General features: G+C 32.2%; 1 protein-coding gene across 5 annotated transcripts in view; it reads right to left on the reverse strand.

The window, feature by feature from the left end:
- Positions 1 to 992: 992 nt before the first annotated feature.
- The window catches only part of LOC106461102 (sodium channel protein para-like), a 229,094-nt gene continuing 203,675 nt past the window's right edge, over positions 993 to 26,411 (reverse strand). Inside the window, exons 18-26 of one of the 5 annotated variants that reach the window (XR_002610925.1) lie at positions 23,527 to 23,688; positions 20,765 to 20,954; positions 15,395 to 15,495; positions 14,157 to 14,361; positions 13,252 to 13,508; positions 11,531 to 11,704; positions 5,140 to 5,262; positions 4,517 to 4,608; positions 993 to 1,080 (exon numbers count right to left, since the gene is read on the reverse strand). Coding sequence is in view for 2 of the 5 variants with exons in the window: in XM_022387985.1 (XP_022243693.1) it covers positions 4,594 to 4,608; positions 5,140 to 5,262; positions 11,531 to 11,704; positions 13,252 to 13,508; positions 14,157 to 14,361; positions 15,395 to 15,495; positions 20,765 to 20,954; positions 23,527 to 23,688 (1,227 nt within the window). In the remaining 3 variants the exon portion in view is untranslated. Of the gene's footprint in view, positions 1,081 to 1,192; positions 4,609 to 5,139; positions 5,263 to 11,530; positions 11,705 to 13,251; positions 13,509 to 14,156; positions 14,362 to 15,394; positions 15,496 to 20,764; positions 20,955 to 23,526; positions 23,689 to 26,411 lie in introns of those variants that run through there. The other 4 variants (XR_002610923.1, XR_002610924.1, XM_022387985.1 and 1 more) reach the window with 4 other exon arrangements.

Consider the following 26,411-nt stretch of genomic DNA (forward strand, 5'->3'; position numbering starts at 1 on the left):
ATGGATCAATCTTTTCATGGAACTCTTAAAGAGAGTATTTTTATTATTATCCTTTCATATATATATATATATGGTTGTGGTTAGTGGAAGATTCCACTTATACCTATTAAATTAAAGGATTTACATGCAGAATAGATCCACTGGACTTACTAAGAAATCTTAGACACAGAAAAATTGTGTATAAAACGTCGTACTTTCAACTCTCGAGTCATCTTGCTCCAGCTGATCCAGACAGACCAGTGGATCTATTATAATGGCTGTATTACAAACTCTGCATAAACTCTTTGTGAGTAATGCTGTCTCTGATGTAATCTAACAGTGTTTCACTTTAATAATTTATAATATCTGAAGAAATAAAAATGAAAAACGTTAATTGTATTGAAGATTTAATAAGGCTAGTAAAAGATATCTTTAAATTGCTAATATATTTATTGGAATATTTGCTGTCACACTTATGTAGTAATAACTATGACTGAAGAAATTTCTTGTATTACTTTAATAGATAATCTATTCAATTTTGTATCCATATTAAAGAACATAGTAGAATGTTTGATTAACGAAAATATCAGTATTCAAAATGAAGAGTTTGATAATTTTGGAAGCTTTGATGTTGAGGAACTGATTAATAGCTTTTAGTAAAAATTACTTTGTGTTTGTATTATGACTGTCTCTAAGTGAGTTATTTATTCCACACATAAATTCCTTAAGTTGGTAGATTCTGTGCTGAACCCAACGACTATGCTTACCATCCACCTGTTACATATAATTAATAGAATAATACCATAGTTTAGGGAAAGTTAAATTGCTTTAACTTACCACTTGAAAAAGTGAAAGATAAGCATTGAGTACATTGTCAAAATTGATCATTGGATTTTCCCAGGATAGATTCTTTGTTTTACAAGCAGCTTCTGTGGGTACATAGGAACTATTAACTCTGGTTCCATTGGCATCTACACAATGATAGAACTTCCCACCAAATGTTTGAACTCCCATGATAGAAAAAATGAGCCAGAAAATTAAGCAGACCAGCAATACATTGAAAATGGCAGGGATGGCTTGGATTAGAGCGTTTACAACCACCTGGCAACAGAATAAATCATACGTCACTCTTCAGTTTTTGTAGATATATAAAGAATAAATTAGATCAAAGAAATTAGGGAAGTAATAATTATTTTATTATATAAAATTTACTATATATTTATGCAATTTTCTTTAATTGGAAACCAATTACACAAAACACATTAAACATAGAACAAAACTTGTTCTTCTAAAGATCTAATGTTAAAAAATGTTGAATGTTCATTAAAAATTCAGTATAGTAAATATTTTTATGCATTCTGGTTGAAAGTTTTTATTTCAGAAGAAAGATTCACTCCTGCTTTATTAGTGATTACTATACTTTTTAGCAGTTTAATAAAATATATTACAATGAAATACAATAACTGAATCAAAAATTCAAAGTATAAAGTAAGGAACACTGAAAGCTAATAGGCAGTATGAAAAGAACATGGCCAATAAATCTTAAATACATAAAGCTTCAAAGTAGTTTTTATGAAATACAAATTTAATACAGATACAGCATAGAACTGTATGACACTTTACAAGCCACACATTTTCTCTTATATATACTACATTTCTAATGCTTGTATACATAACTGAATGTCCATCAACAATTCTTACCACAAATTTTAGAAAATTTTCTACAGGATTTACAATCAATTACAAAATAATATATTAAATATGGAGCTTTAGAAACTTCCAAACATATTTTGAATTACATGATCAATAAAGAGATCAAATCATGTACTATGTATTTAAATTTAGTACCATGAACGTTTTAAACAAATGCAAATGAGCAATAACATAGTTAGAAGTCAAGTCAAACAAAGACAAAGATAAAAATATGTGCTTATAAAAAAAAGTTTATAGTACATCAATCATAATATCCCATTCATGCATAAAATAGCAATAGAAACCAACTGAGAAATTAACACTAGTTAACTGCTAAATTGTTTTTAAATGGACTTGAACCACTTTATTAACCATTTAATTTTGTACATATACAAGCTATATCACATGCAGGAGAAGAGTTTTAAAAAAAGAGGGAAAAAAAAAGAGTTCAGGCCTTACCAGGGAGAAACTTTTAACGGAAAAGAAAGGTTGTATTTAGAGAAACTAGAACTTGATGAACAGTAATTTCACTGATAGTTTTAGATACTAGTTGATAGTAGCAAGCAGTTCTTAAAACAGGCCAATAATGTGGTATATTAGTGCTAGCATATTGGAAGTCTTGCCACATACAATTAAAATCAAAATTTGGCTAAAGCTAGATTAAGTTCTGTGCTATGGCTATAAAAGGTACAAAGTATTTTAAATAAAGCTAAACGTTTTAGAGCTGCAACTTTCAACAAAGACCAAAAGATTAAATCCGGAAACTCATTTAGCATCTCTTAAACAATAGCTTCATTCTTTGTCTTTGCAAGCTATAAATACACAAAATTACTGTTTCAGGAATTTCAAAACTGAATGGCATACAATTTGCTTACATCTATAGTCTGAAATTTCTGTTAATAGTACATTGTGATGACACACTGGGTACAGTTTACTCAGTTTTAGCTTTCAAAGGAAACTTATTTAAAAATAAACTATAAAACAGCTTTGATCAATTTCTAACTTATTACCAAAAACATTTTGGCATGTAGCAAATCTGTGTCAAATATATTTTCCAATAGAGGAAACAAGCTCATTTCTTAGATAAGGGTTTTTCCTCAGCTGTTAATATTTTTGTATTTTGAAATATTCTTGTATATGTTTTTAAAACAGGTTACGTACATAAAAATTCTAAAATTTTAACTGAATTTAATTAAGCATGAAAACAAAATGAGGCTATGTATTCATATTGGACTGTAAAACAACACAAAAGTATCAATGAGAAACTTAATTTAAAATAAGAGTCAATTAATTCCTGCAAAAGATGGTTTTTCATGCTGTATATAATAGTAACTTAGCTTTAACTATCTCATAAATATGGTGTCATATAGGGAAGCATAATACCACAGCAACCACATAAGTTAAACAAAGTGAACTAGAGGTCAAACAATTATTATATTTGTCACCACAAACACATTATTTGTGGACAAATTGCAAATATTTTACATATACTTATATGTGTTTTAAATATAAATATTGATGAAATACTATATCACATGTAGCAATACAAATAAACTTTACTTGCAAGCTAATTCATCAGATGAATACTAAATAAGTAACTGCAAAGGAAAGAGGCCTTAATATTTTAATCTCATATTGTACTGTAACCTAAGACACATAACAGTTGGTAAAAAGCATACAGGGTCACAACATTTAAAGAAAATCCCATGATCCCCATGTGACTTGTTCCTAAGCAGTATTTACAATAAATGGTATTAATGAAAAATAAATGTACCTATGCTACTCCATATTCTTTCACTCACGTCTAAAATCAACTTATATGACCTCACTTGAAGAACATGGATTTATAAGATACTTCTGTGAGACATCTTGAGACTATCATTGGTTCTATGATTTGTTTCGATCACAAATTTCATGTGTTCAACAACTAAAGTGAGAGGATCTGTTTCAGTATAAATCAAAGCAGAATGAAGGCTGCAAATTTATTTATTGCAAGTGAAAAAAGCAATGATTTAGCTTTAATAATTGATAATTAACATTTTTATTTAAAAAATCATAGATTCCTGATACTTTGATTTTATTGCACCATCTTAAATAATACTAAAAAATAGCCAAGTTTCATTTCAAAATAATCACCAAATTTAATATGTAAACTTGCATGCACTTTGTAGATTTATTTCCTTTATCAACTGTAAAATCATTCAAAATTAGTTTTTATAGGGAACTAAGTGAAAAAACTTTGTTCAGAAATGGATTTCCTTCAACAATTTACTCTTTGCTTGCTAAAACAGCTGTCACTGTATGAAGGTAAATTAAATCCAAGTAACAAATAATGATTTAATATAAAATAATGAAAGCTTACCTGAAAATATAAACTTAAATATAGTAATTAAAATTATAGAAGCACAAAAATAAATTAAACAGTTGCTTCCACAATTTTACATTCCTAGAATTAGTATCTCTATGTACAATTATAATTACTATAATTAATAAATTAACAAATTATATTTATTTTAAATTAAGTCTTTATTTGTTATTTCTGTTTAATTTGCCTTGATACAATGTGTGTTTACATATACCCAGAGAAGCTTTCTCCAACATGTACAGCTGGTTTGTTTTAAGTTAATATTTGTCATTCTTGAAAAGAAAAATAATACAGATATGTAAAAATATTTACTTTTGGTTAAGCTGTTACTAATTTTATGTTTCTATGGCTATTACCTAAAACTACATGCAACTTCCACAGTCATGCAACACAGAACAGCACAAAAGTAGCAAGTTGGCTTACCTCACATATGTATAAGAAGTACCAATGGCCTACTTAAAACCAAATGAAAATGCTTACCTTATCCCATAACATGAAAAGTTGAGTACAGTATTTCAGATGCAAAAACTTTGCTCAAAGTAAAACTATGCTTCTGATCAAATAAAAACCATCTGAAATGAAACAAAAATAAAACAGCATGCAAGAAAAACAAAACTAACTCATTCAGAAATTAAAATATATTCCTAAATTGTCAGGCATCTAATATTGGAAATAAATATTTTTTAAATTACTTTTAAGATACTCTTAAAGCTGCAGATAAAATAAAACATCGATAAAAGCTGATTACATTTTAATTAAAAGTTTTTGTTTTTCTATCTATATTTAACTTTTTAGAGAAATTACTTTTCAAATAGAAACAAAAGCTATCAAATGTGAAATAAAATAACTTTGCAAGTCTTTGTACATGAAATATTTATCAAATTTAGAAAGAGATCTTGTATGTGTTAGTGCAAACAAACACTTTTAGGCACTTCATTTTACCCCAAACAAAAGGAATCAGTTTAAATAACAACTAATACTATAATTTCATGATCATTAATAACATATTCAAACACAATTACTGTGTATCTAAAATCCATCAGAACACCAGTACAATTCCACATGTTTGGGGCAAATCCTACCTGAATGACAAGAAAACTTACCCTCATTCCTTGAGAGCGTGAAAGAGCTCTCAAAGGTCGCAGAGCACGCAGAGTTCGCATAGTCTTGAAGGCTTGGATTTTTCCCACCCCTGCTGTTGTAGCTATAAGATTGATCACAGAAACCTAGCAGGGTAGAAAGTCACCTTCTTTAAAGCCTTTTACTGGTACTTACTCTAATAGTCTCTATTGTGAGGCACAAAGTGGGAACACCTTAAGCCCCAAATGTAATAGATTCCATCCTGCCATATGCCACAAAACAACTGCTTCGTGTCAGTTAGGAAGAGAATGCTTACTCAAGAAAAAAAAAGTTTAAGAGCTAATTATAAAGTTACCAAGAAAAAATATGCTTTATAAATAGTTTGAGAATGAAGCTTATGGTATATAATTAGGCTAAAGTTACGTCTGCATTTGATTTAAGAAAGCAGGTTGTTTATGTGGCAAAAGCAAGACTGACATAAGACTTTCATCCCTGAACAAAGGGTATGGTCAACAGCTAGATGAACGGACTTCACCAAGGCCACACCAAATCCACAAACAAACAAGCACAATAGCTATGGCAGTGATTCATTAATGACGTCAACATAGAAAGCCAACTTTTTGTGTGTTTGGTCCTGCTACACAATTTTCATCTTTCGTTAATTAGAATATAGGTACGGTGCAATCTGGTAAAACACTAGTTGACCCCTTACTGACTACATACTTGCTGCAGGCAACAGACATCAATCAAAAGAGTGTCAAAACTACTTACTCTCATCCCCTCCAGCCGTGACATGGCCCGAAGGGGGCGAAGTGCTCGTAGGGTTCGCATTGTTTTAAATGCAGGAATGTTGTCATAGCCTGCTAAACCAACAGCCAGATTAAACATGGACACCTGAGATGTGTTGGGTGAAGTAGGAGTGGCAGCAGACAGGAAGCAAAATGAAAAAAGAAGACCCAGAGGGATTAGTTTGTTGCAGGTGCTTGGGACAGGACTGGGATAAAGGTGAAGGGTTAAAAGGCTACTTTCTTCAGCCAAGAACTGGTACTCCACATTAAAATAGAACAGGTGACCACATTTTGTTTCATTTAATCTTAACCTTACAATCAGAGTTTCATTTAAAAAAGCTATGGATTTGAATGTTTTTAGGGAGAGTGAATTTGATGTCTGAGATTAGTGACCAATACAAAACACTGCAACTATTTGGTTTTCACTGCAACACATTTTTATGCTATAGTGTCAAGAAAGTTTTACATAGTGCATCTTTAGAAAAGACCAATAGAACTTGCATTATTTTCTTACATTAATAGCAAGTGTGCGTGCATATGTGTATACACAGTGACAGTGCCACTTGAGATCCCCCCTTCCATCAAAGATAATTATTGTAAAAAACATGTTATAAAATTTTGCTTAAGGTTCTTATTCTTATATCCTTAGTTGAGCTACTAATGGTGAGCTTCCAGTGTTTCTAAATAATCTAAATGAAGTATAGTTTTCAATTTTGCTATCTGTGAGCAATGGAGATTTTCATACAAATCTAAATGAAACTCTGATTATGCAATGAACATTTATATAAACATTTCATACAACTATAAAATATGTTTAATATAGAAAAAAAAAGTTCATATTACTTTAATATGACAATTACATTATCTATCTATCTATAGATAAAAAACAAAATTGGGATTATATATAATATATATTAGGGTGGTCCCAAAATCATCAGTAAAAATTGAAACTCACTGAATTTGATATGGTACCCTTTAATTTTGTTTGAAATAATTTAAAGATAATTTATGCCAAACTTGAATTAGATTGACTAACATTTAAGCATCACTCAAGCCAATAAAACTTTTGTGAGCTTACTGCTGTCATTACTAAATATTTAGAACATTAATAAATGTATAATTTAAATGAAAAAGAACTGAGAATATATTTAAAGTAATAAATTCACAGCATTCTCTTTTTGACTTGCAGCATTTATATAAAGACAAGTGCATGTACAAGGGTTTTAGATTTTGTTGTGGCATTGTTTTGTGAAGTTACTTACTTATTTCATTCACTTCTTTTAATAAGGAGGATGCTGAAAATATTGCTTCATTATCATGTACAACTCAAACACAAAAGTGTACCAAGATCTGGATTGTGAGACCAATTAATGAAAAATAACAGGCATGTCACCAAGTTTTGTCTGTATTCTTTCACAATTATATGACACTGAAGATGAGTATGAGGGATAGTGCAAAGTGTACCATCGGGGAGATAATTCAGCTATGGGATATGGCTTGCATACCAACAACTACAGAGCACATTGCCCTTGAAAAGTTAGAGAAAATAATTAACTCAAGGAAAAAAATAAAAAATAACTCAACATGAAAGACTACAACTCAGATGAAAAATGAGTCCTTTTCAAGAGAAACTTGACAGTCTTTTTGACATTGCTCATGCTAATGCTATGAAGCTTATTAAGATAGAAGATGATCGTATGTTCTTGATTGATCAGCATGGTGAAAGAAAGGGATACATGGCTGGAGTAGATTGTGTACTGACAAAAAAAAGAGCAACATTCCCTGGAATGAAAACTTACAAATAAAAAGATGCCATCGTCAATAAAGGCAAAAAAACAAATTTGGTTGCTAAGCCTCAACTGAGTTTATGTCCTCATCTGAAGGAACCTATGAAGAGGAGAGTAATGAACCCCTCAAACTCCAAAATGTTAATACAGTGACTGAGATGTAACATATTTGCCAGCAGTGACAGTGCAAAGTCTAAGGCACAATGTATCACACTTTAAAATGAATAGGTCATCAATCAGAAGAAGCAGAATTGTTAACCGAAAAGAAGTGGCTCATAATGTCAAGGATCAATTCAACCCTTCAAATGTGCCATTTAACCCTTTCCACATGGGTCACATGTCAAACGCCAATCATCGTGTTTGTTGACTTGCATTTAAAATTTTATTGAACTACTATTTTATATACTTATGTCATCAAGTTTGGTATCAAATTGTAGATTATAATTCAACTTTTAGTATTATACATCACTTAATTTCTTAATTTAAAAGAAAATATTAAAAAAACACACCTAAACATCAATTTTTGTGTGTCACGTAGTATGTTGAATGCAGCACTGGTTCAGATTAGATGTTTGTGATGTCAAAATACAAATTTTATAGTTTTGTACAAATTAGGAACTCAAATTACCGATATTGACAAGCTAGAATATAAAATTAGAACCTCATATCTTTTCTTTTTGATGAGATATCTCTCATTACTGAATCAAACACAGTGGCCTGGCTTACCTCTTTCCATTTTTGGAAACAGTCCCTTATATACACTTACTTCTATATATGACTTGTGAATAACCAATTGAAAGCTCAGAATGTTCCCTAGTGGCTTTCTCAGCCATTTTCAAATATAAAGTCGTTATATATTTCTTTCGATACAAGACGGCATAGAGGTAAGTTGAGTTTTTACTCTGCTCAAAATTTTATATTTCTTTTAGACCCAAATACAGCCTTGTTACTACAACTGATAAATTATAATTGAGTTCTATGGTATCGATATAGTAATTTATGATTTGTTTGTTATTCAAATGTATACATACAACCTAAAAAAATTATTTCATTTCACATTTTCCACGTGAAAAGTTTGATAAGGCTTAGCAACCTATGATAAGCAGCAAACAAGTACAAAAGTCTGAACTAGAAGAGATAATTGTTTGCTTCACTTGTTTATTTACTGTCCTATTTTTTAAGAAGAATAAGTTTAAGAAGTTATTTGCAAATAGTAATAATCTATAAATATATATAATGTATAATAATTGAAATGTGACTGTATTTTACAAAATACAAGTCCACAAAAACACAACTAAGACAGGTCACTTTTTTAGAAACTAAAGGTCAGTTTTATGTTACTGGATACAGTAACAGGAGTGCAGGTGCGCTGTGTCATTGTGATTTATGTATTGTTAGCCAGGCATGGCTGAAAGGTCAATATAATAAATATATATAAATGTATAATGTTATGAGATTTAAGCAATTTAGTCTAAACATTTATGTTTTCATGTTATAATCTGTATTCATTCCAGAACAAAAAAGGTATAATTTACATTTATTTCCAAATTTTTTATGTTGGTTATAAAATCAATCAAATTAACCAAACCCATACAGATATTCGTTAGTGAAAATAACAGACTGAATATAGTTTTTTCTTAAAAAACGTTTCATAACTATCGGAACATTATAAGGATTTTGCTTGTGAAATTTGCAAATTCTCTGATGCATAAAAGTATTTTTAATCTAAAAATAAAAATTACTTTGCATGTTGGATAGTCAACATGTAAAAAGAAAAAAAAGAAAGGCACAAGAAAAACACTGCTTTAGAAAATATCAAACTAAGTATCTTATTTTTCAAAAACTACATTCTTATAGGACCTTTCATCTCAAATTTAAAAGAATCATCCACTAGTTGTATTTTTGTAAAGAACTTTTACGATAGTTGCATACCTACCTACAATGTAAGTAGGTTGTATCAAAGTGCTAACTGTACACTGGGATAGTAAAATATTGCCAGCATCACTGGGGAAAAATAAGTAGACAGGTTGGCAATTTTAGTGTCAGGGTATAAAGTCGATTAGCTGCTTGGAGTGCCAAAGTTGCACAGTGAATCTGGAAAAGCAGCAAGTGAAGCTGTCATGAAAACACTAAGTGACAGGAACATTCAAGACAAAGTCAAAGCAATGAGTCTTAATACAACAGCTTCTAATACCTGTCATCTGGCTGGTGCTTGCCATTTAATCAAAATTTAACTTAGAAGAAATCTCCTTCACCTTGCATGTAGGCATCACGTATATGAAATAATTCTAAAAGATGTTTTTTATGCACTGTCTAGGAGCATCAGGAGGCCCAGAAATTGGTCTTTTCAAAGGATTCCATCATAAGTGGTCCAGCATTGATCAAAAACGCTATGAGTGACCAGATATGTTCTGCAATACTGAAGACTCATAACACACTCAGATTGGACGTTCTTAAGTTTGCCAAGAAGGAGCTCTTGTCTAGTCAACAACCAAGAGATAACAATTGCAAATTGTCAGAACTAATAATAATTTTTCTAGCGGACAAGCTACCATGTGGTATTTGAGATTCATGTATCCATGAGCAATGCACTGGGCTAGGTGGATGGCCAAGATTCATTATTCCATGAAAGTGTGAATGTTCAGAAGTCAGTTTCAATGGACCGAAAGAAAGGAGAAGTCACTCAGAGATCTCAGCATATTTGCCTCTTTGCTCTACACAAGGACTTGAATTTTAAGTTCGAATCCAATTGCAGCTCCAGGAAATTATCTCAGTTTTTTTAAGACTCATGTGAAAAATAGCACCATAAATGATGGAATTTCAGTAGCTGCTAGAGTAACTTTCTGCTGGCATTTATGGTACCTAAGTGAAGAATTAATTCCCCTAGCCTTTGATGCTAAAATTGACAACAGAATAAAGAAGAAGATGGTGGAAGCTCTTGGAAAATGAGTAAATGACAAACAACACCATCGAGTGAAACTGGACTCAAGAGATGTTGAAAAAACTAAACTTGGAAGATTTTGTGATGATTAATACTTAAAATTTATTTAATATTCTAGACATTTCTCTTAATTTCCTAACATTAGTTAATCCAACTTATTGGAAATAAAATGAAGAATATCAACATGCCAAACAGTTTGCCAAAACCCTCAAGGTAGTAAATGATTCAGTTAAGAGAGGAGTTAAGCTCATACAAGATTTCAAGTGCTCCATCACCAAAAATGAAAAGCAAAAGCAATATCTGCTGCAAGTTGTCGCAGAGCACTGGAAGAAATTTCCAAATGCTAAAAAAATGCTACTAGTTGGAGAAAGTTCAATGAAAGTTTTTGAAAACTAAATTGTATATTCAATTAAAAAGAAAATTAACTTGTTTAATATTTCTGATGATCTGTTATTTGTATTTACCTTCATATTTAATGTGAATAAAGTTTCAGTGCATTTCAGGATGATTTTATTTATTTCTGTTTACAATGACCCAATAGTCTTACATTGTGATATAAATAATAGCATTGGGCGACCTATAAATGTTTTCCAAGGAAGGTGAACTCTTACATATATTGTAGATTGTACAAAGATTATGGGGTACATAAAGGATCCTTTTGATTTTGAGGCCCACCCTAATATATATATATATATTAGCACTGATAGTCATAAGGCTTCAAAAATCCCAATATTATGATACTTTTCAAGTAAGAAGTTTATCTATTTGAAACAATTTGAATAATTTCCTATTAAAAGAATAAATAATATACATATTAACTCTAATTTTTAGTGATTTAAAAGAAGAACTCAACTATACAACTTTGCTCATAAGACAAAAATTATCATCACCCGCTTACCAAGACTATAACAAAATCCAGCCAGCACCAAGCATTAGTAAAGTATTTTTTGAAACCAAATGCTAACCACTTAAGTAACATTTCAAAAAGAAAGATGACTGTAAAGAATTTATCAATAATGACCAAAGCTTCTTTGAGTATAGGCTGGGTTTTCAGGTGTACATCTTCCAATGCCTGTGAAAGATGAAATTAAACCAAAAATAAATGTTTGATTAATTAGCAAACTAGTCACACAATCATTTCTTTAGTTACAAAATGACACAATTATTTTATCTGTATCCATTATTTTTATTCAGCTTACCTTTAGCTTTCATAATGTGCCATGTAAATAATAACAATTTAACCATAAACCAAAATTTTACATTCTTCTTAATATATTTTAGCACCAGTTAATGATGAATGGTTCATATTTCTGGCACTTAATCTCACAGTTTAATAGCTGAAATATTCTTGGCCAGAGATGACATCATACAATAATGTTTAAGAAACTTGAAAAAGAAGTGTGTGTGTGTGTTTTATAGCAAAGGCACATCGTAATATCTGCTCTGTACACTGAGGGGAATTGAACCCCTGATTTAGCGTTGTAAATCCGTAGACTTACCACTGTTCTACCAGGGGACTTTTGAAGGAGGGTATCAGTCTTTAGTAAAGTAACATACAATTTTTCCTAATTAGCATTGTTTTAAGTAAATGTGTTATTAGAATTTAATCATTTATAAAAGAAAAGTAACGTTTGAAAAGCATTTTTTGCTGACCACTGAGGGTAGACGTATAATCACACAACAGATGATGAACTAAACTCATTTAGGTCAAGAGAAAAAACCTTATTCAGGTAATTTGACTTTTAATCAATTATATTAATTGTAAAAAAGGTAATTACTAAGTCCCATTGATTTGTATTTAATGGTTTTGTTTAGAGATTATAAAATTTTGCATAGCAACTTATGTTCTTCATCAGTTGAAAAAGCCAATATGATGGACTAAATTTGAACACAAAAGAAAAATGTTTTGTTTTTCTCAGTCTATTTGTTCTCCATTCATTATTAAAAGGTGACATTTCTTATAAATTTTAATACTTAACTACTACTTTTCTATAGTAATAGATGTAACAACAAAGGGGTGAAATTGAAGAAATGTGATTTTCTAAAAATTTGGAATGTAAAAAAATATAATTTCAAAGAAATTAATTAAAATGATCATGCACAAAGTCTACCTCACTTAGTTTCCAACTTATATACTACATGTATTACATTTTTCATAAAAATAACTTGTTTACTTCTCTGCTTTTAACTTAGAAGTAATCTTAAAATCTCTACAACTTACAACCAGTTAATCTACTCAAGAATACTGAAAATGTTTCAAAAACAATACTGTAAGTCATCATTCCAAACTACATTGCAAGTGGCAGATTTATCTTTATTGTTTCCTAGTTGGATGGGTATTCTGATATCATTATGGTTTTAGACCTACATGAAAAACATAAAAAACACAAGCCATCATTTCTCACTGAAGCTTCCAGATGAGAAGAATATTTTAATTAATTTATGTCCGAGGTATTTATGCATGAATGTATAAAACAGTTTGAAAGAGAATTAAAACAATGCATTTGTATTTGTAGTTTGTATTTGGTATCTCCATCATTTTGTTGTGTTAGCTATATCACTGTGGTCAATTTTGTTTAAAATAAAATAAAGGATTGTTGGTACACACCAAAAACTTACCAATGCAAGGCTACTTAACATGATCATAGTGATTACAACTGTTTCAAAGTACTTGTTCTCAACTACCCAATAGCTCTTTGAACGTAATAGTTGGTAATATTGCCATAAAAAGGAGTCATCATCACCATTGCAACAGGAGAAATGTGAATAACAACAGTCTGGACAGCAGTCAGCGGGATGTTCACTAATAATAATATTTTCAGCATCAAGCTTTTCAAGGTCTTCAGAATCAAGAATTTCACCATCTTCTAAGTGTTCTAGTAGTTAAAAGCAACAAGGACCTTTAGAATAGTCACCCTCTTAGTACATTCTAAACTATGTTCTATAAATGAAATTTTCAGCATCAAGTATTTTAACTTTATGTAATTGAAAAGCCACCAGTTTATACATTTTTTACCTAACAAATTCTAACATCATTTTTTTTTCAAACTTTAAAAGAACCAGTTAAAACATATGCAAAAAATTCTGACCTTCACAAGACTCATAAATCTAATTCACAAAAAATTTAAAAATAATGTTGCCCATCCTGATTTCATGTCTTTAGTACTGAACAATTTCAACCAGTTATTTCAAAATTAGTTTTGCATTTACTATTTATAAGCTTTCTGAAACTATTTTTATGATGTTTTTAAGGTCAGTTAATTCCTTATGTCTGTAAAAAACTCAGTATAACGTTTGAAACACTCTGAAAACCAAAACGCAAAAAGACAAGAAATAGTTCATAATCAATACTTTCAAAATAATGAAATAAAATTAGGTTTTTAGCTACAAAAATAGAAACAAAGCAGAAATTAAGTAAAAGTATTTTAATTCCAATTACATTTATGTATGGATTAACAGGAAACAGCAGTGAAGAAATGTATGGTTCATTTCTCGTGCCTAAACTAATACTAATTCTTCCTCACCTTCATTGTCTTCTTCATCATCTTTGATAGTTTCCTTCTTTTCTTCATCACTACACATAGATTGAGACAAGTTACCAAACTCTATATCTGACGTGCTGACAATAAAGACTTCAGACTTACAGTCCATTTGACTGTGGTTTGGTTTCTGACCTGGTATATCAGATTCCCTTAAAGTACATGATCTGTTTCCCATAACTTCATTTTCCTAAAAATCGAAATATCAGAATTCTTAGAAAAAATTATTAATGTCTGTTTTTGTTCATCACTCTACCATCTCAGTAATTCAAAATACAATAACAAATGTATGCCCTGAGAAAATCACTTCTGAGATTTATGTGATGAAATCCAAAGTTTGAAAAATAAAAATGTCAATGGTATTGCTAACAAACGTTTTATCTGAAATGTGAAAATTGTCTTAAGATACACTTTGGTATACTTTGCAAATTAAAAGATACCCATAAAACAATTTTTATATTACTCATGAATGTTATTTTAAAACTTAATATAGAGTATACGAGCTATAAAGAAGCAATTACTGTTGAATTGAGATATGCAAACTTTTCACAGTTGAAAAATATCTAATAATTGACTGTTTAAGAACCTTAAAATACATCAGAAGAGAAGTATGAGAAACAGTATGAAGAGAAAAAGTAGGATATAACTCTAGTAAAATAAAATGTAATGCAACATCTTAACCTTTACAACCTTGCATATAATCATGAACTTGCCTATACTAAAATATGATAATGTCAAAACAAGCTACATATAAACAATGAATGTTTTTAACAGTTAAGTGTGCAAGAAGAAAATACTTTATCTTATTAACTCATATTATTGTGATAGTTATAGAAAAAATGCTGTGAGCTCTATATATAAAAATACCAGGACTTTAAGATAAACAGCATCGAATGAGACAAAATAGTAAAAAACTAATAGGTTTGCTACTTAAAAAGTCAAATGCCATAACAGCATGTTTACTAAGCAAATACATCATAAACTTCAACAAAATTTACACTAAAAATATACATAAAGTATTAAGTACGAAATACATAATTTATTTTAAATGTAGCAATAACAAAATAACAAATTCAAAGTGGCATTTGTCAACTTTTTGGAATTAAACTATAGTCAGAACTTATATAAAAAAATATAACAAGAAATATAAAACCTATAAATCTTTTTATATAATTGTTTTACAGTTAATCAGTCAAAAAGAAAGAAGCAAAAATTAAAACTACCTTCACTATTTTGTTATTTAAGATGTCTATCTTTGAGCCAACAGGCACAGAGTTCACCATAGGTTTGCTATTCATCCTAAGTTTAACTGCCTGGCCATCTTCTGAGTGTTTTGTAAAGACATAAAACCAAATTACTGGTTATATTCATATATCATACTTAAAATTTCAAAATTTGACCACATAACAAGAAGTAGAACATAGAAACTCTTAATAGTATTTTTAGCTGTAATAAAATCTAGAAACTACTAAGGTAGTAGTTATTTTATAAAACTGTAAAAACCATATATTCCTTTGAGCTTCTTGTTTTTCACAGCAGGGTAGAAAGGACAAATTCAAAACAATATCTAATTATACATAGCTCTTTTGAATAGAAGTAGTTCATTTTTTTATGCATATATGAATGATAACCCACTCTTTGGGTATTTTTTGCTATGTTTACATAAGAAAACTTACTCCTCTTTTTAGAGAGAGATAAAAGTTAACATTTTCACACACTGAAAATATATTTCTGATAGGTACTTACCTCCCTTTCACCCAAAGCTATCTCAACCTTCGTTTAACCTCTAAGCATTGCTAAAATTTTCAACAGAGCACCAGTCTATTATACCTCTTCATTTTTGTGCTCTTGCACTAATACGTGGTGATCATGTGACTACCATCCACCAATCATATTGCACTATCTATACTGGTGCAGGTACTTCCTCTACCATTGCAGCACAATATTCACATTTGAGAATTGGCAGATACAAACTATAAACACTGGCAAATCAGTGGGGAGAAAGGAGAGGTAAGTACCTATCGGAAATACATTTTCAGTGTCAGAAACTGTTAACTTTGAAATGTTACTACTAGCTATGCAAAGGTGGAGAGGGTGGTGAAGGCACAAAAGTAATCACACAAATGGAGAACAACTGCTGTGAAATAACAGATGTGCCACAATTATAAAAGGAGGCACACCTATGGGGTATAGCACTACTTCTGGAACAGGTATGCTCTTAACCCAGTAATGAACAAAGTAAGACACATATGGGGGAACTTGATAGACAGGCACCATATCATGTAAAACAGATTTTACCCGTGAACAACAGATAGTATGTAAGATGCCTACATATGTAACAAGCATGAGCATGTGACACAAAGATATTTGGATTTTTGATATAAGAATACGTAGCTAGGACTAAAGGCTTGTAAATGTATATGAATAGGCCAAGTGTGGTCCACCCAAGCAGAAAACATCTAGGCGAAGCACATTGGGATACGACAGATTATGCTAAGTGTGGCCCATGGGATAAAACAACAATGGAAGCACCCTTGCATAAGTTCATAAGATCAACAAGTGCAGGCTATCCGGGCAAAAAACATCCAGGGGAAGCACCTTGGATAATATGATGTATGTCAAGGGTGGTCCATCTGGGCAGAAAACATCCAGTGGAAAAACCTTGCATAAGACTGGGTGTTTCATATCTTGTAAGAAAGGTATTGAGAGATCAACAAGTGTGGTCCAGGGGAATCACCTTGAGTATGGCAAGTGCAGTCTATCCAGTGGAAGCTCCTTGCATAAAAAAAAATAATAATAGTGTGAACAAGTGCAGTCAGGATCAATAAGTGTAGCCAACCTGGACAGAAAACATCTGAGAGAAAAGCCTTCGATTGAGAATATTATGATAATGTATAATCTGAAGTATAAAAATGATAGCTCTCTTCTAACAGAGTGGGTACATATGACTTGGAAGTTTTAATTACTGTATAAATCTCACTTGTGAGGAAAACTCCATGATTGAACTGGGAACTGGAAGTGGCACAGACCCCCATGCTCCATTAGAAGAAAGACAGGATCTGGAGGAACAACACACTGGAGACAGAACCAGTGCAATGGGCATCTGCATTTCGCTATTTTGAAAAGCAGAAAGACTGTGATTGTAAGAATCGCAGGGTAGTAGGGATGAGCAAAAATCTCCCATGAAGTCCACGAGAAACAGTCCTTTATATATGATACAGTGGTAATAATAATAAAACAAAATATGTATATACAGATACATCACTGGATAAGCAGCCAGAAACACTTCATCTCCACAGTGGGTGTTATAGAAATATACTGATTTTGTACTTAGATATAAAATTCAGCATACCTGACCGGGCAACACCTGCCACCAGGTGGGATCCTGAAATATTATATATATCAACAAAATAAGATAAAAAACAACAATATGTCGATTTACCCCAGGCAAAGGCAAATAGACTTGTGTAGAATTTCCATGGGAGAAAGATGATACCCATCCAAGGAAGACACAGTTACATTGTGCAGAGAAAGAGCGACAAATGTATTGGGAGTTGTCCACATACCAGTTTTAATGATCTCTTCCAAAAGACGGTGGACGGTGGTTTTGAGCAGCTAAAGATTTAGTTAGATGACAGTTTTGGCTTGTAGAAACATTATGTAGATGGCTACCTGCCATGGACACATCAAAATATGACAGTCATATGAGTTGACAAACCCAACCAGTGAGTGTAATAGGTGAAAGATCATGAGAAACAGAGGAATGCCATGGAACAATGAGACAGGAACAAGAACAATGAAAAGAGGCAGTATGAGCCAAATAACATAGCAGGGAACGAACTGGACAAAGTAGATGATCCAGATCCGAACAGGAATACAGGTGGGAAAAGGAAGGTAAGGAATAAGAAGAAAAGGCAAAACAACCTTCCCAGGCAGATGATGTCCTGGGAAAGAGGGCCTAATCCCAATAGTGGAGAACATACGAGGAATGGTAAAGGATAGAATAAATATCGAAACAATAATGACCACATTCGAGAAGGGGTAGGAATTAGGTCTTAAAAGAAAAAAGGTACAAGGAACAGATTGCAAGGAGTTCAAAGAGAGAACTGGATAAGTCATTAAGAACAACAGTGAGATCCCAATCTGGCAGAACAAAGGAATGCGGCAGATGGACCAGATGAAAGGAATGGAAAAGATGGGAAATAACTGGGGAAGAGAAAGCTTTCCCGAAGATGGACAACTGAAGGTGTTTGACAGGGCAGCCCTCTGACTAGCAACAGCTGAAACAGACAAACCCTGATCAAACAACCAGATGGAGAACTGGGACAGGTGAGGAATAGAAGGACAAGATGATCAGAAGCCATGGCAAATAGACCAATGTCAGAAGCAAGACCAATGCCTCTGGTACACAGACAAAGAGGAAGGGCAAATGGTACAGGCAAGAAAAGATGCTACACAAGGGGTGAGTCCCTGAGCTGAGGCATGAGACTGGACAAAAGTCACACAGAAAGATGGAGTGTGATGATGGTTGTTGGAGGAGTGATCAGGACAGAGCATAGGGCAGGGTCTGTTGCTTCAGTAAGGGCCAGAGCAGAGGGAACCATATCCGAGCTGGCAAATATTGAGCAACCAGCAGAACACAACAAGGAGTGGTCTGGATAATAGAAAAGACCAAGAAGAAAAGGTCTGATCGGTGACTGGGCACCGGAAGAGGCGAGCAGAAGCCCGCCATCCATGAAATGGTGAGTCCGAAGACCCAGCGAGTGAAGATGACGTGCAAAAGAGCGTACCATTTGACAAAACACATACTGAGCTGAAGAAAGATAGAATGGTAATGCCAAGAACTGGAAGACAGAATCCTCATATATGAACTGAAGAAAAAAGACCCACTGAAGTGGGAGTTAGAACTCCACAGTGAAGTGAGGCATCTTCAGATGAGGATACAGTTAGGACACAGCAATGATAGAACACCAAACTCCCATGTTTTTGTAAACAAAAACAAAGACAGGAATAAAATTCCATTTGAGTGGGTACCACCATTTCAATAGCTCCTTTGTGTAGTAGGGCTTGAACAGACAAGACGACTGGACAAAATAGAATCCCAAGAAGGAGGGAAGGAGATCTGGGAAGTGGATAGAGGGGGAGCAAAATGGAAGGCAGAAACCCTCAGATGGAACATTATAAACCATGGAACTGTCATGAAGTGTAGACAGAAAGACACACAAACTAAAGAATTTAGAGAAAGTACTAATTACTAACAAACTAAAAAAATTTAGAAACGTGTAGAGTCTACAAAGTACATAAAAAGACTAAACCTACAAAACTATGAAATTCGACCTAAAACATAAAACAATAAGTAGCATCTAAAGTATAAAACGACTAAAAGAACTGAGAAGATAAACAACCCTTAAATATTGAATGTATAAGTTCACTCAAAAAATCTATAAGAGAAAGGACACAAAAACAAAACCTACCCTGAAGAACATGAGAGAAAAAGGCACCCACTTAACAATAACAAAGTTTGACTCAAAACCAATCCTATGTTAGATATGACTTGTAGTAAAGAAAAACAAACTTACAAACTAAATAATATTAACAGTGAAAAGAAGTAAAAATTATTCAAACAAAAACAAAGGAAAAAACAAACTCCAAACCTAAGTTTAAACTAAAGTAACCTAAATAGTAAAAGAAGTATAAAAATCTAACACAACACTGAACAGAGGAGATAAGAACAATCTAAATTATTGAGTGCAGGAATTATATCCATCCACACTAGCTCACAGAAACTCATTGAACATGAGTATACCTACGGAGAGAGAGAAATACACATAGAAAAACTTACTACAGATCTCCTGGGAAAAAGAACAATACCTAATTCAGCAGATTACGAAGTTGCACAATATCAGGTGGAAAGTACCATAGAAAGAAACTTTCCACACAGCAGGTCTATCCCTCTGCACAAAAAATCAACTTGAAAGGAAAAAATTGCCAGCCAAACATAATACATGAATTCCCTGCAAACTAAACTCCGTGCTTCCAAAACAGACATTGTTAACCCTCAGGTGTGAGGACCAGTGTCGGAACCATTGTCTACTTATGGCGGGAAGTTTATCATCTGCCATATTCTCAAATTCATATGAACAAAGTATAATTCAATAACAGAAACATTTTAAAATCAAATGAGTAGAAACAATGCAAATCAAATACAAAAGTTGAAGCTTGAAATTGAAACTGATATAAATTTGTGATCAAGCATAATAAAAATTTTGTAGTCACATGGAGAACGAGTTAAAACACATGTCTATATGCTAGAAGGCCAATCGAGAAAGTGAGGATTGTGCTGCAATGATAGAGTGAGCTACCTGCGCCAGTATAGATGGTGCAGTATGATTGGTGGAGAGTAGTCACATGATCAGCACATGTTGCTGCAATGGTGCAAAAATAGTCTGGTGTGTTGTTGAAAAATTTTAGCAATGCAGAGGGTGAAAGTCAAGGTCAAGATAGTTATGGGTGAAAGAATGTAGTACCATTTCAGAAATTAATATACTTATTGGCATAAAAATAAAAAAAAGGTGACATATCCAGAACCTTACCCCGAACTGTGACATCCAAACCATCTCCAACTATAATATCCATTTCTGTATGCTCACTTGGATATTTGTTGTCCTTCATGAGAACTTGGCCATCAATCAACAGCCCTTCTATAGGAAAACTTTCTTCTCTCTCTTCTTGAATATTTGTTGTGTGGTCTGCAATTTGATTATTTACTTTCGGTCTTAAGAGCTAAAGTATAGAATACATAAATTTTAATGTTAATGATTATTTCAAGAACTTGGATTACTGTTTCATATTCTAAAATAAGACATTTCCTGAGCTGTTAGGACTAAATAATTAGTTTGAAAGTCCAGAATATACATTGTAAATGGTAAATTAATTCAAAATATAATTAAGTTTAAATATTTAAATTCATCTGTTAGTATATTGACATTAATCTGAGTTTACTAAATCTGATGGCAATGTAAATCATTTTATATGTTGTTAGGGTGTAAACAATTATTTTAGTGTGTATCAGAAAACTTAATTCATTACAACTATTTTGCAATTTTGTGCCAATTTTAAAGAACCTAAAGAAAATTATTAATAAACTTTTAATGGTATAGGTCACTACTAAACAGAATCTTACATACAGTTAGTAGTTTATAGTAAGCTACAAGAGTCACTGGTGAACAATTAACTTATACGTGTGAAATCAATAGCTCATAGAGTTAGAAAGTCTAATTATGAACAATAGCACTAAAATGTAAGCTACGCATACTCACAATGAACTAATAACTTACAAAGTTACAAAGAGTAAACAAGAACACAAGAAATTATTTAACAATAACATAAAAAGCTAAAATTAATGATTAATGGTCAGTTACACAACTAAATATTGAAAAGTAATGCATATATATATATATAGTCAGTGATTAATGCACAGCTACAAAAACCAATATTGAGTACCTGCTTATAAAGCTAACATTAGTAGTTAACAATCAGCAACACATCATTAGTGAACACTAACTGACAGAGGCAGAGTTAGTAGTTCATGATCTCCTATATACATCAATGACAACAAGAAAGATCAGCAGCAAACACTGGTAATATACTAAACTATCAGCTACATAGATAGGTAGTAATATAGATAAAGTTAGTATATGTTTCAACTTTACAGATCATCAGTTAACAGCATTTTCCACAGAAAAAGTATGTAGTAAAATAACAGCTACACAGAAGAGATAAGGTTTGTACATGTTTACACTAGAAAGATCAGCAGCAAACACTGGTAATATACTAAACTACCAGCTACATAGATAGGTAGTAATATAGATAGTTAGTATATGTTTCAACTTTACAGATCATCAGTTAACAGCATTTTCCACAGAAAAAGTATGTAGTAAAATAACAGCTACACAGAAGAGATAAGGTTTGTACATGTTTACACTAGACAGATCAGCGGTGATGCAGCAATATAAACAGGTAAGTTAGCAGTAAACTGTCAGATACATAAAGTTAGCAGTTTTATCTACACAGATCAGTAATGAACAGCAACTTACCCAGGTAAAGTTAAAAGTAAACTGTCAATTACATAACTGAGTAGTAACCAAAGTAAAGTTAATAAATGCATAAACTAGACAATCATCAGTAAACAGAAATTTAAAAAGGTAAAGTTAGTAATAAATTATCAACTATGAAAAGTTAGTATGTGTTCATTGAGACATATCAGCGATGAATAATACTGTACATTGGCAAAGTTTATAATAAATTGTCAGCTCCACATAAGAGATAGTGTACAACATGTTTTAACTTTACAGATAAGCAGTTAACAGAAACTTGCACAGGTAAAGAAAGTAGTAAACTGTCAGCTATACAGATTCAACAATAAAGATAAAAAGCGAACAATGACTTACACAGGTCAAGTTGGTAATAAACTATTAACTACACAGATTCATAGTAACTTAAGATAATATGTTTCAATTATATAGATCATAAGAAAGAAGTGAATTACTAAGGTACAGTTAGTAGTCAACTGTCACCTGTAAGGACAAGTATATATGTAGTAACTTAGGTAAAGTTAGTACATGTTTAAACTAGAGAACTCAACAGTGAACAACAACTTACACATGCAAAGTTGGTAGTATATTGACAGTTTAACAAGTAGTAAACTAGGTAAAGTTAGTACATGTTTTACAACTAGATAGGTCAATAAAATCTATCTACACAAATGAAAGAAAGATAGTATGTTTCAATTTTACAGATCGGAAGTTATCAGTAAATTTACAGAGTGAAAGTTAGTAACATACTGTCAGCTAAACATATGAGGTAAAGTAAATGCATGTTCTAAGTAAAGAGATCGGGAGTGAAAAGCAGTTTACATAAGGAAAGTTAGCATTAAACTGTCAGCTACTCAGATGAGTAGTAACCTAGGTAAAGTTAGTACAAGTTTAAACTAGACAGATCAGCAGTGACCCAGTAACTTACACATGTAATGTTGGTAGCAAACTGACAACTACAAGGATGAGTATTAATTTAGTTAAAGGTTTTACATGTTTCAACTAGACTGAATGACTGAATAAATGGAAATTAAGACATCTGTATATAGTGATTAAAGATCATGTGCAAAGTGAATGATTACTTTGAACTACTTTAATAATGTATTGATATAAAATATAAACAGCTTGTTCACAAGTAAACATATCTGAAGTGAATTTATAATGATAATGATTTATCTTACCAATAAAACCTGAAGTGCATGCAATGCATATACACAACAATGAACTTCATTCATATAAGGAAAAACATCAGATAAGCTCACCTTTAGAACAGTTAACATTTTGCTCTTTATCCATGCTGATGCTCTATGAAATCTATCAATAGCTTCCTGTAGCTTTTTGGTGTCTGCACTCTCTGAAGTTGGTTGAGAGAGGTTTGAGGCTCCAAAAGAGGAAAGCAACAAAGCCAGGAAGAGATTGAGAACCTAGTCCCATAAAAAATTCCAGTAAATCAGCAGCCATACTGTAAACTTAGCATGTGTAGAAATCACAATACAGTGTTTAAAGTACTAGCAGAAAATAACCTTAATGTGCCCAATTATCCATGAATGTAACATAGTTATAAAACTGGTGGTTCATATTAAAAAAATATTTTTGTTACTTTTGCTAATTCAACAGAGTAAGAAATTTGATGCATGCTACATGTTGCCAATCATATGGCAGAGCAACTGAATTAGAGCATACTGCTTCAACGAACTGATATAAAATAGAGTTGTAATAGATTATAGGTAACGTGGAGAATTAGCTATAAAGTTAATGACTGATGAATTGATTAAAGAAACTAACTGACCATATTAAACTTTTCATCTTTTAAATAAAATCAAACTACTTATCCAGAACTCAGGTGTCTCAGGTTATTTTGTCACAAACTTATAAGGCAGTATGGAGAAATTACCTGATATACATTAAAACTTAAAGTTTTATAAGTCAAGTTTGATGCAACTCACCTTCTTAACATTGTTCTGTTTTGATTTTAATACACGGTATCTTTAAAAATGCATTTTTGACATAACAAAATAAAATTTGGCTGTAGAAATGTATGTCACACGAGCATATCAAACATTAACAGTATATTCTCTCTAAACATAAACAGAGTAAACATAAATTGTAATTACAAATGTCTTACATTGAAATGGACATTTTGAGATAATGTGATATTTTAATTGACCATATAAAATCCTGAATGACTTGATGGACGATTGTTAATATCAGTTCGTTGTTGAGAAAATCAAGTGATATGAAATGCACTGCTTGTAAATAAACTTTGTATGGTACATCTGACAGTTCAAATCTAAACATTAAGAACTCTTAGAACATTTAGCCATGTAAATGCTAATTTATTTATTTATTCAACTTTCAGGGCCATTCTTGGAAACTTTGTTAGGCAAGTTGTCATAGTTGATTGTGTTTCAAACTGGTAAAGATATCTTATATTATCATGCAACTTTTAACAAACATTCAAGATGTTTCTTTTTGGCCTGAATAAAGCAGAGGGTACTATCAAAATTTTCAGATTCAACATTATGCAGTTAGGTCACTGTCAGCTGCTGATGAAATTTAAGCCTACTCTTTATTATAATGTACATAAGAACACAGAATAATAATATGCACAAAGCAAAAAATGTCCTATAACAAAACCAAAAGATTGCACATACAAATATAATAATATTTACATGGCGATTTTCTTAATGTTAAATATCTTCCCTCTCATTGTGACTTTCAAATCATAGCTACAACATATTTAAAGGTAAATGTATGGAAATATCCATCCATATAGGTTAGAATAAATGGATTTAAAATTTAAAATATTAACTACACTGAATATCTAAAGCAGGTCTTTGTTTAATGTTCAATAGACTTTTCTATAATTTCCAGCATTTTCTATAAGTTAGCTAAAGTTACTGACATACACATTGGTTGATCATGACTCACTACAGCATGTCTGTCATACTTCAGAAGTTAACGTTTTCTAACACTGAAAATTTATTTGCGATAGGCACTTACCTCCTCTCACCCAAAACTATCTCAACCTTGATTTGCACTCTAAACACTGCTAAAATTTTGAACAGTGGACCAGTCTTTTATACAAGAAACATCAGCAAATCAGTGGGGAGGAAGGGAGGGAAGTGGCTGAGTGGAGGTAAGTATCTATTGGAAATAAATTTTCAGTGTTAGAAAATGTTAATTTCCAAAATGGTACTACCTCCTCTAACCCAAAGCTAGAATCTCACATTGTGGATGGGCCAGTGGAGGTGCAAAAACAGTCAAACAAGTGGAGAACAACCACCATGAAAGAACAGGTGTGCCACAATTAAAATAGAAAGCACACCTGTGGGGTACAGCACTACTTACAGAACAGGGATGCTCTTTGCCCAGTAAAGAAGAAAGGAATACATATAAGACAGAATTGAATACACATGGTCCACCAAGGCTGAAAGCATCCAGGGGAAGCACCTTGGGATATGACAGATTATGCTAAGTGTGGCCCAAGGTCAAAAACAACAATGGAAGCATCTTGCATAAGTTTATGAGATCAACAATGCAGTCTGCTTGGACAAAGAACATCCAGGAGAAGCACTTGGATAACATGGAGTATGTCAAGTGTAGTCCATCTGAGCAGAAAACATCCAGTGGAAGCACCATGCATAAGATTGATCGAGGTATATTATGATTGTAACAAAATGAGCGATCAACAAGTTCGGTATGCCCAAGCAAAAAACACCCGGGGTGTGATAAGTGGTAGTATGACAAGTGCAGTCCATCTTGGCAGAAAACATCCAGTGGAAGCAACTTGCATGAAAAAAAAAAGTGTGAACAAGTGCAGTCAGGTCGAGCATGAACATCTGGGAGAAGCACCTTGTGGTTATGATTATAGCAAGTGCGGTCTATCTGAGCAGAAAACAACCAGTATAAATCTCAAAACGTAAAATTCAATAAGATGTAAAGATGAATCGAGTTAAAAAATTAACAATGTGCAAAAAATTTGATAAAAGACTCAAATAGAATTAAAAAGGCCAATGGTTCATAAAAAGTTTAAAATACAATCAAGTTGGACAGTGTCACCATCACCAATGACACCGTCCAATGTCAAGGCTAAACCCCTAGAAAAGGTGTCTGAAATGGTGCTGTTACTCAAAGTTGTAATGAC

The sequence above is a fragment of the Limulus polyphemus genome, unplaced genomic scaffold (genome assembly GCF_000517525.1).
Source record: "Limulus polyphemus unplaced genomic scaffold, Limulus_polyphemus-2.1.2 Scaffold898, whole genome shotgun sequence".
NCBI classification, from domain to species: domain Eukaryota; kingdom Metazoa; phylum Arthropoda; class Merostomata; order Xiphosura; family Limulidae; genus Limulus; species Limulus polyphemus.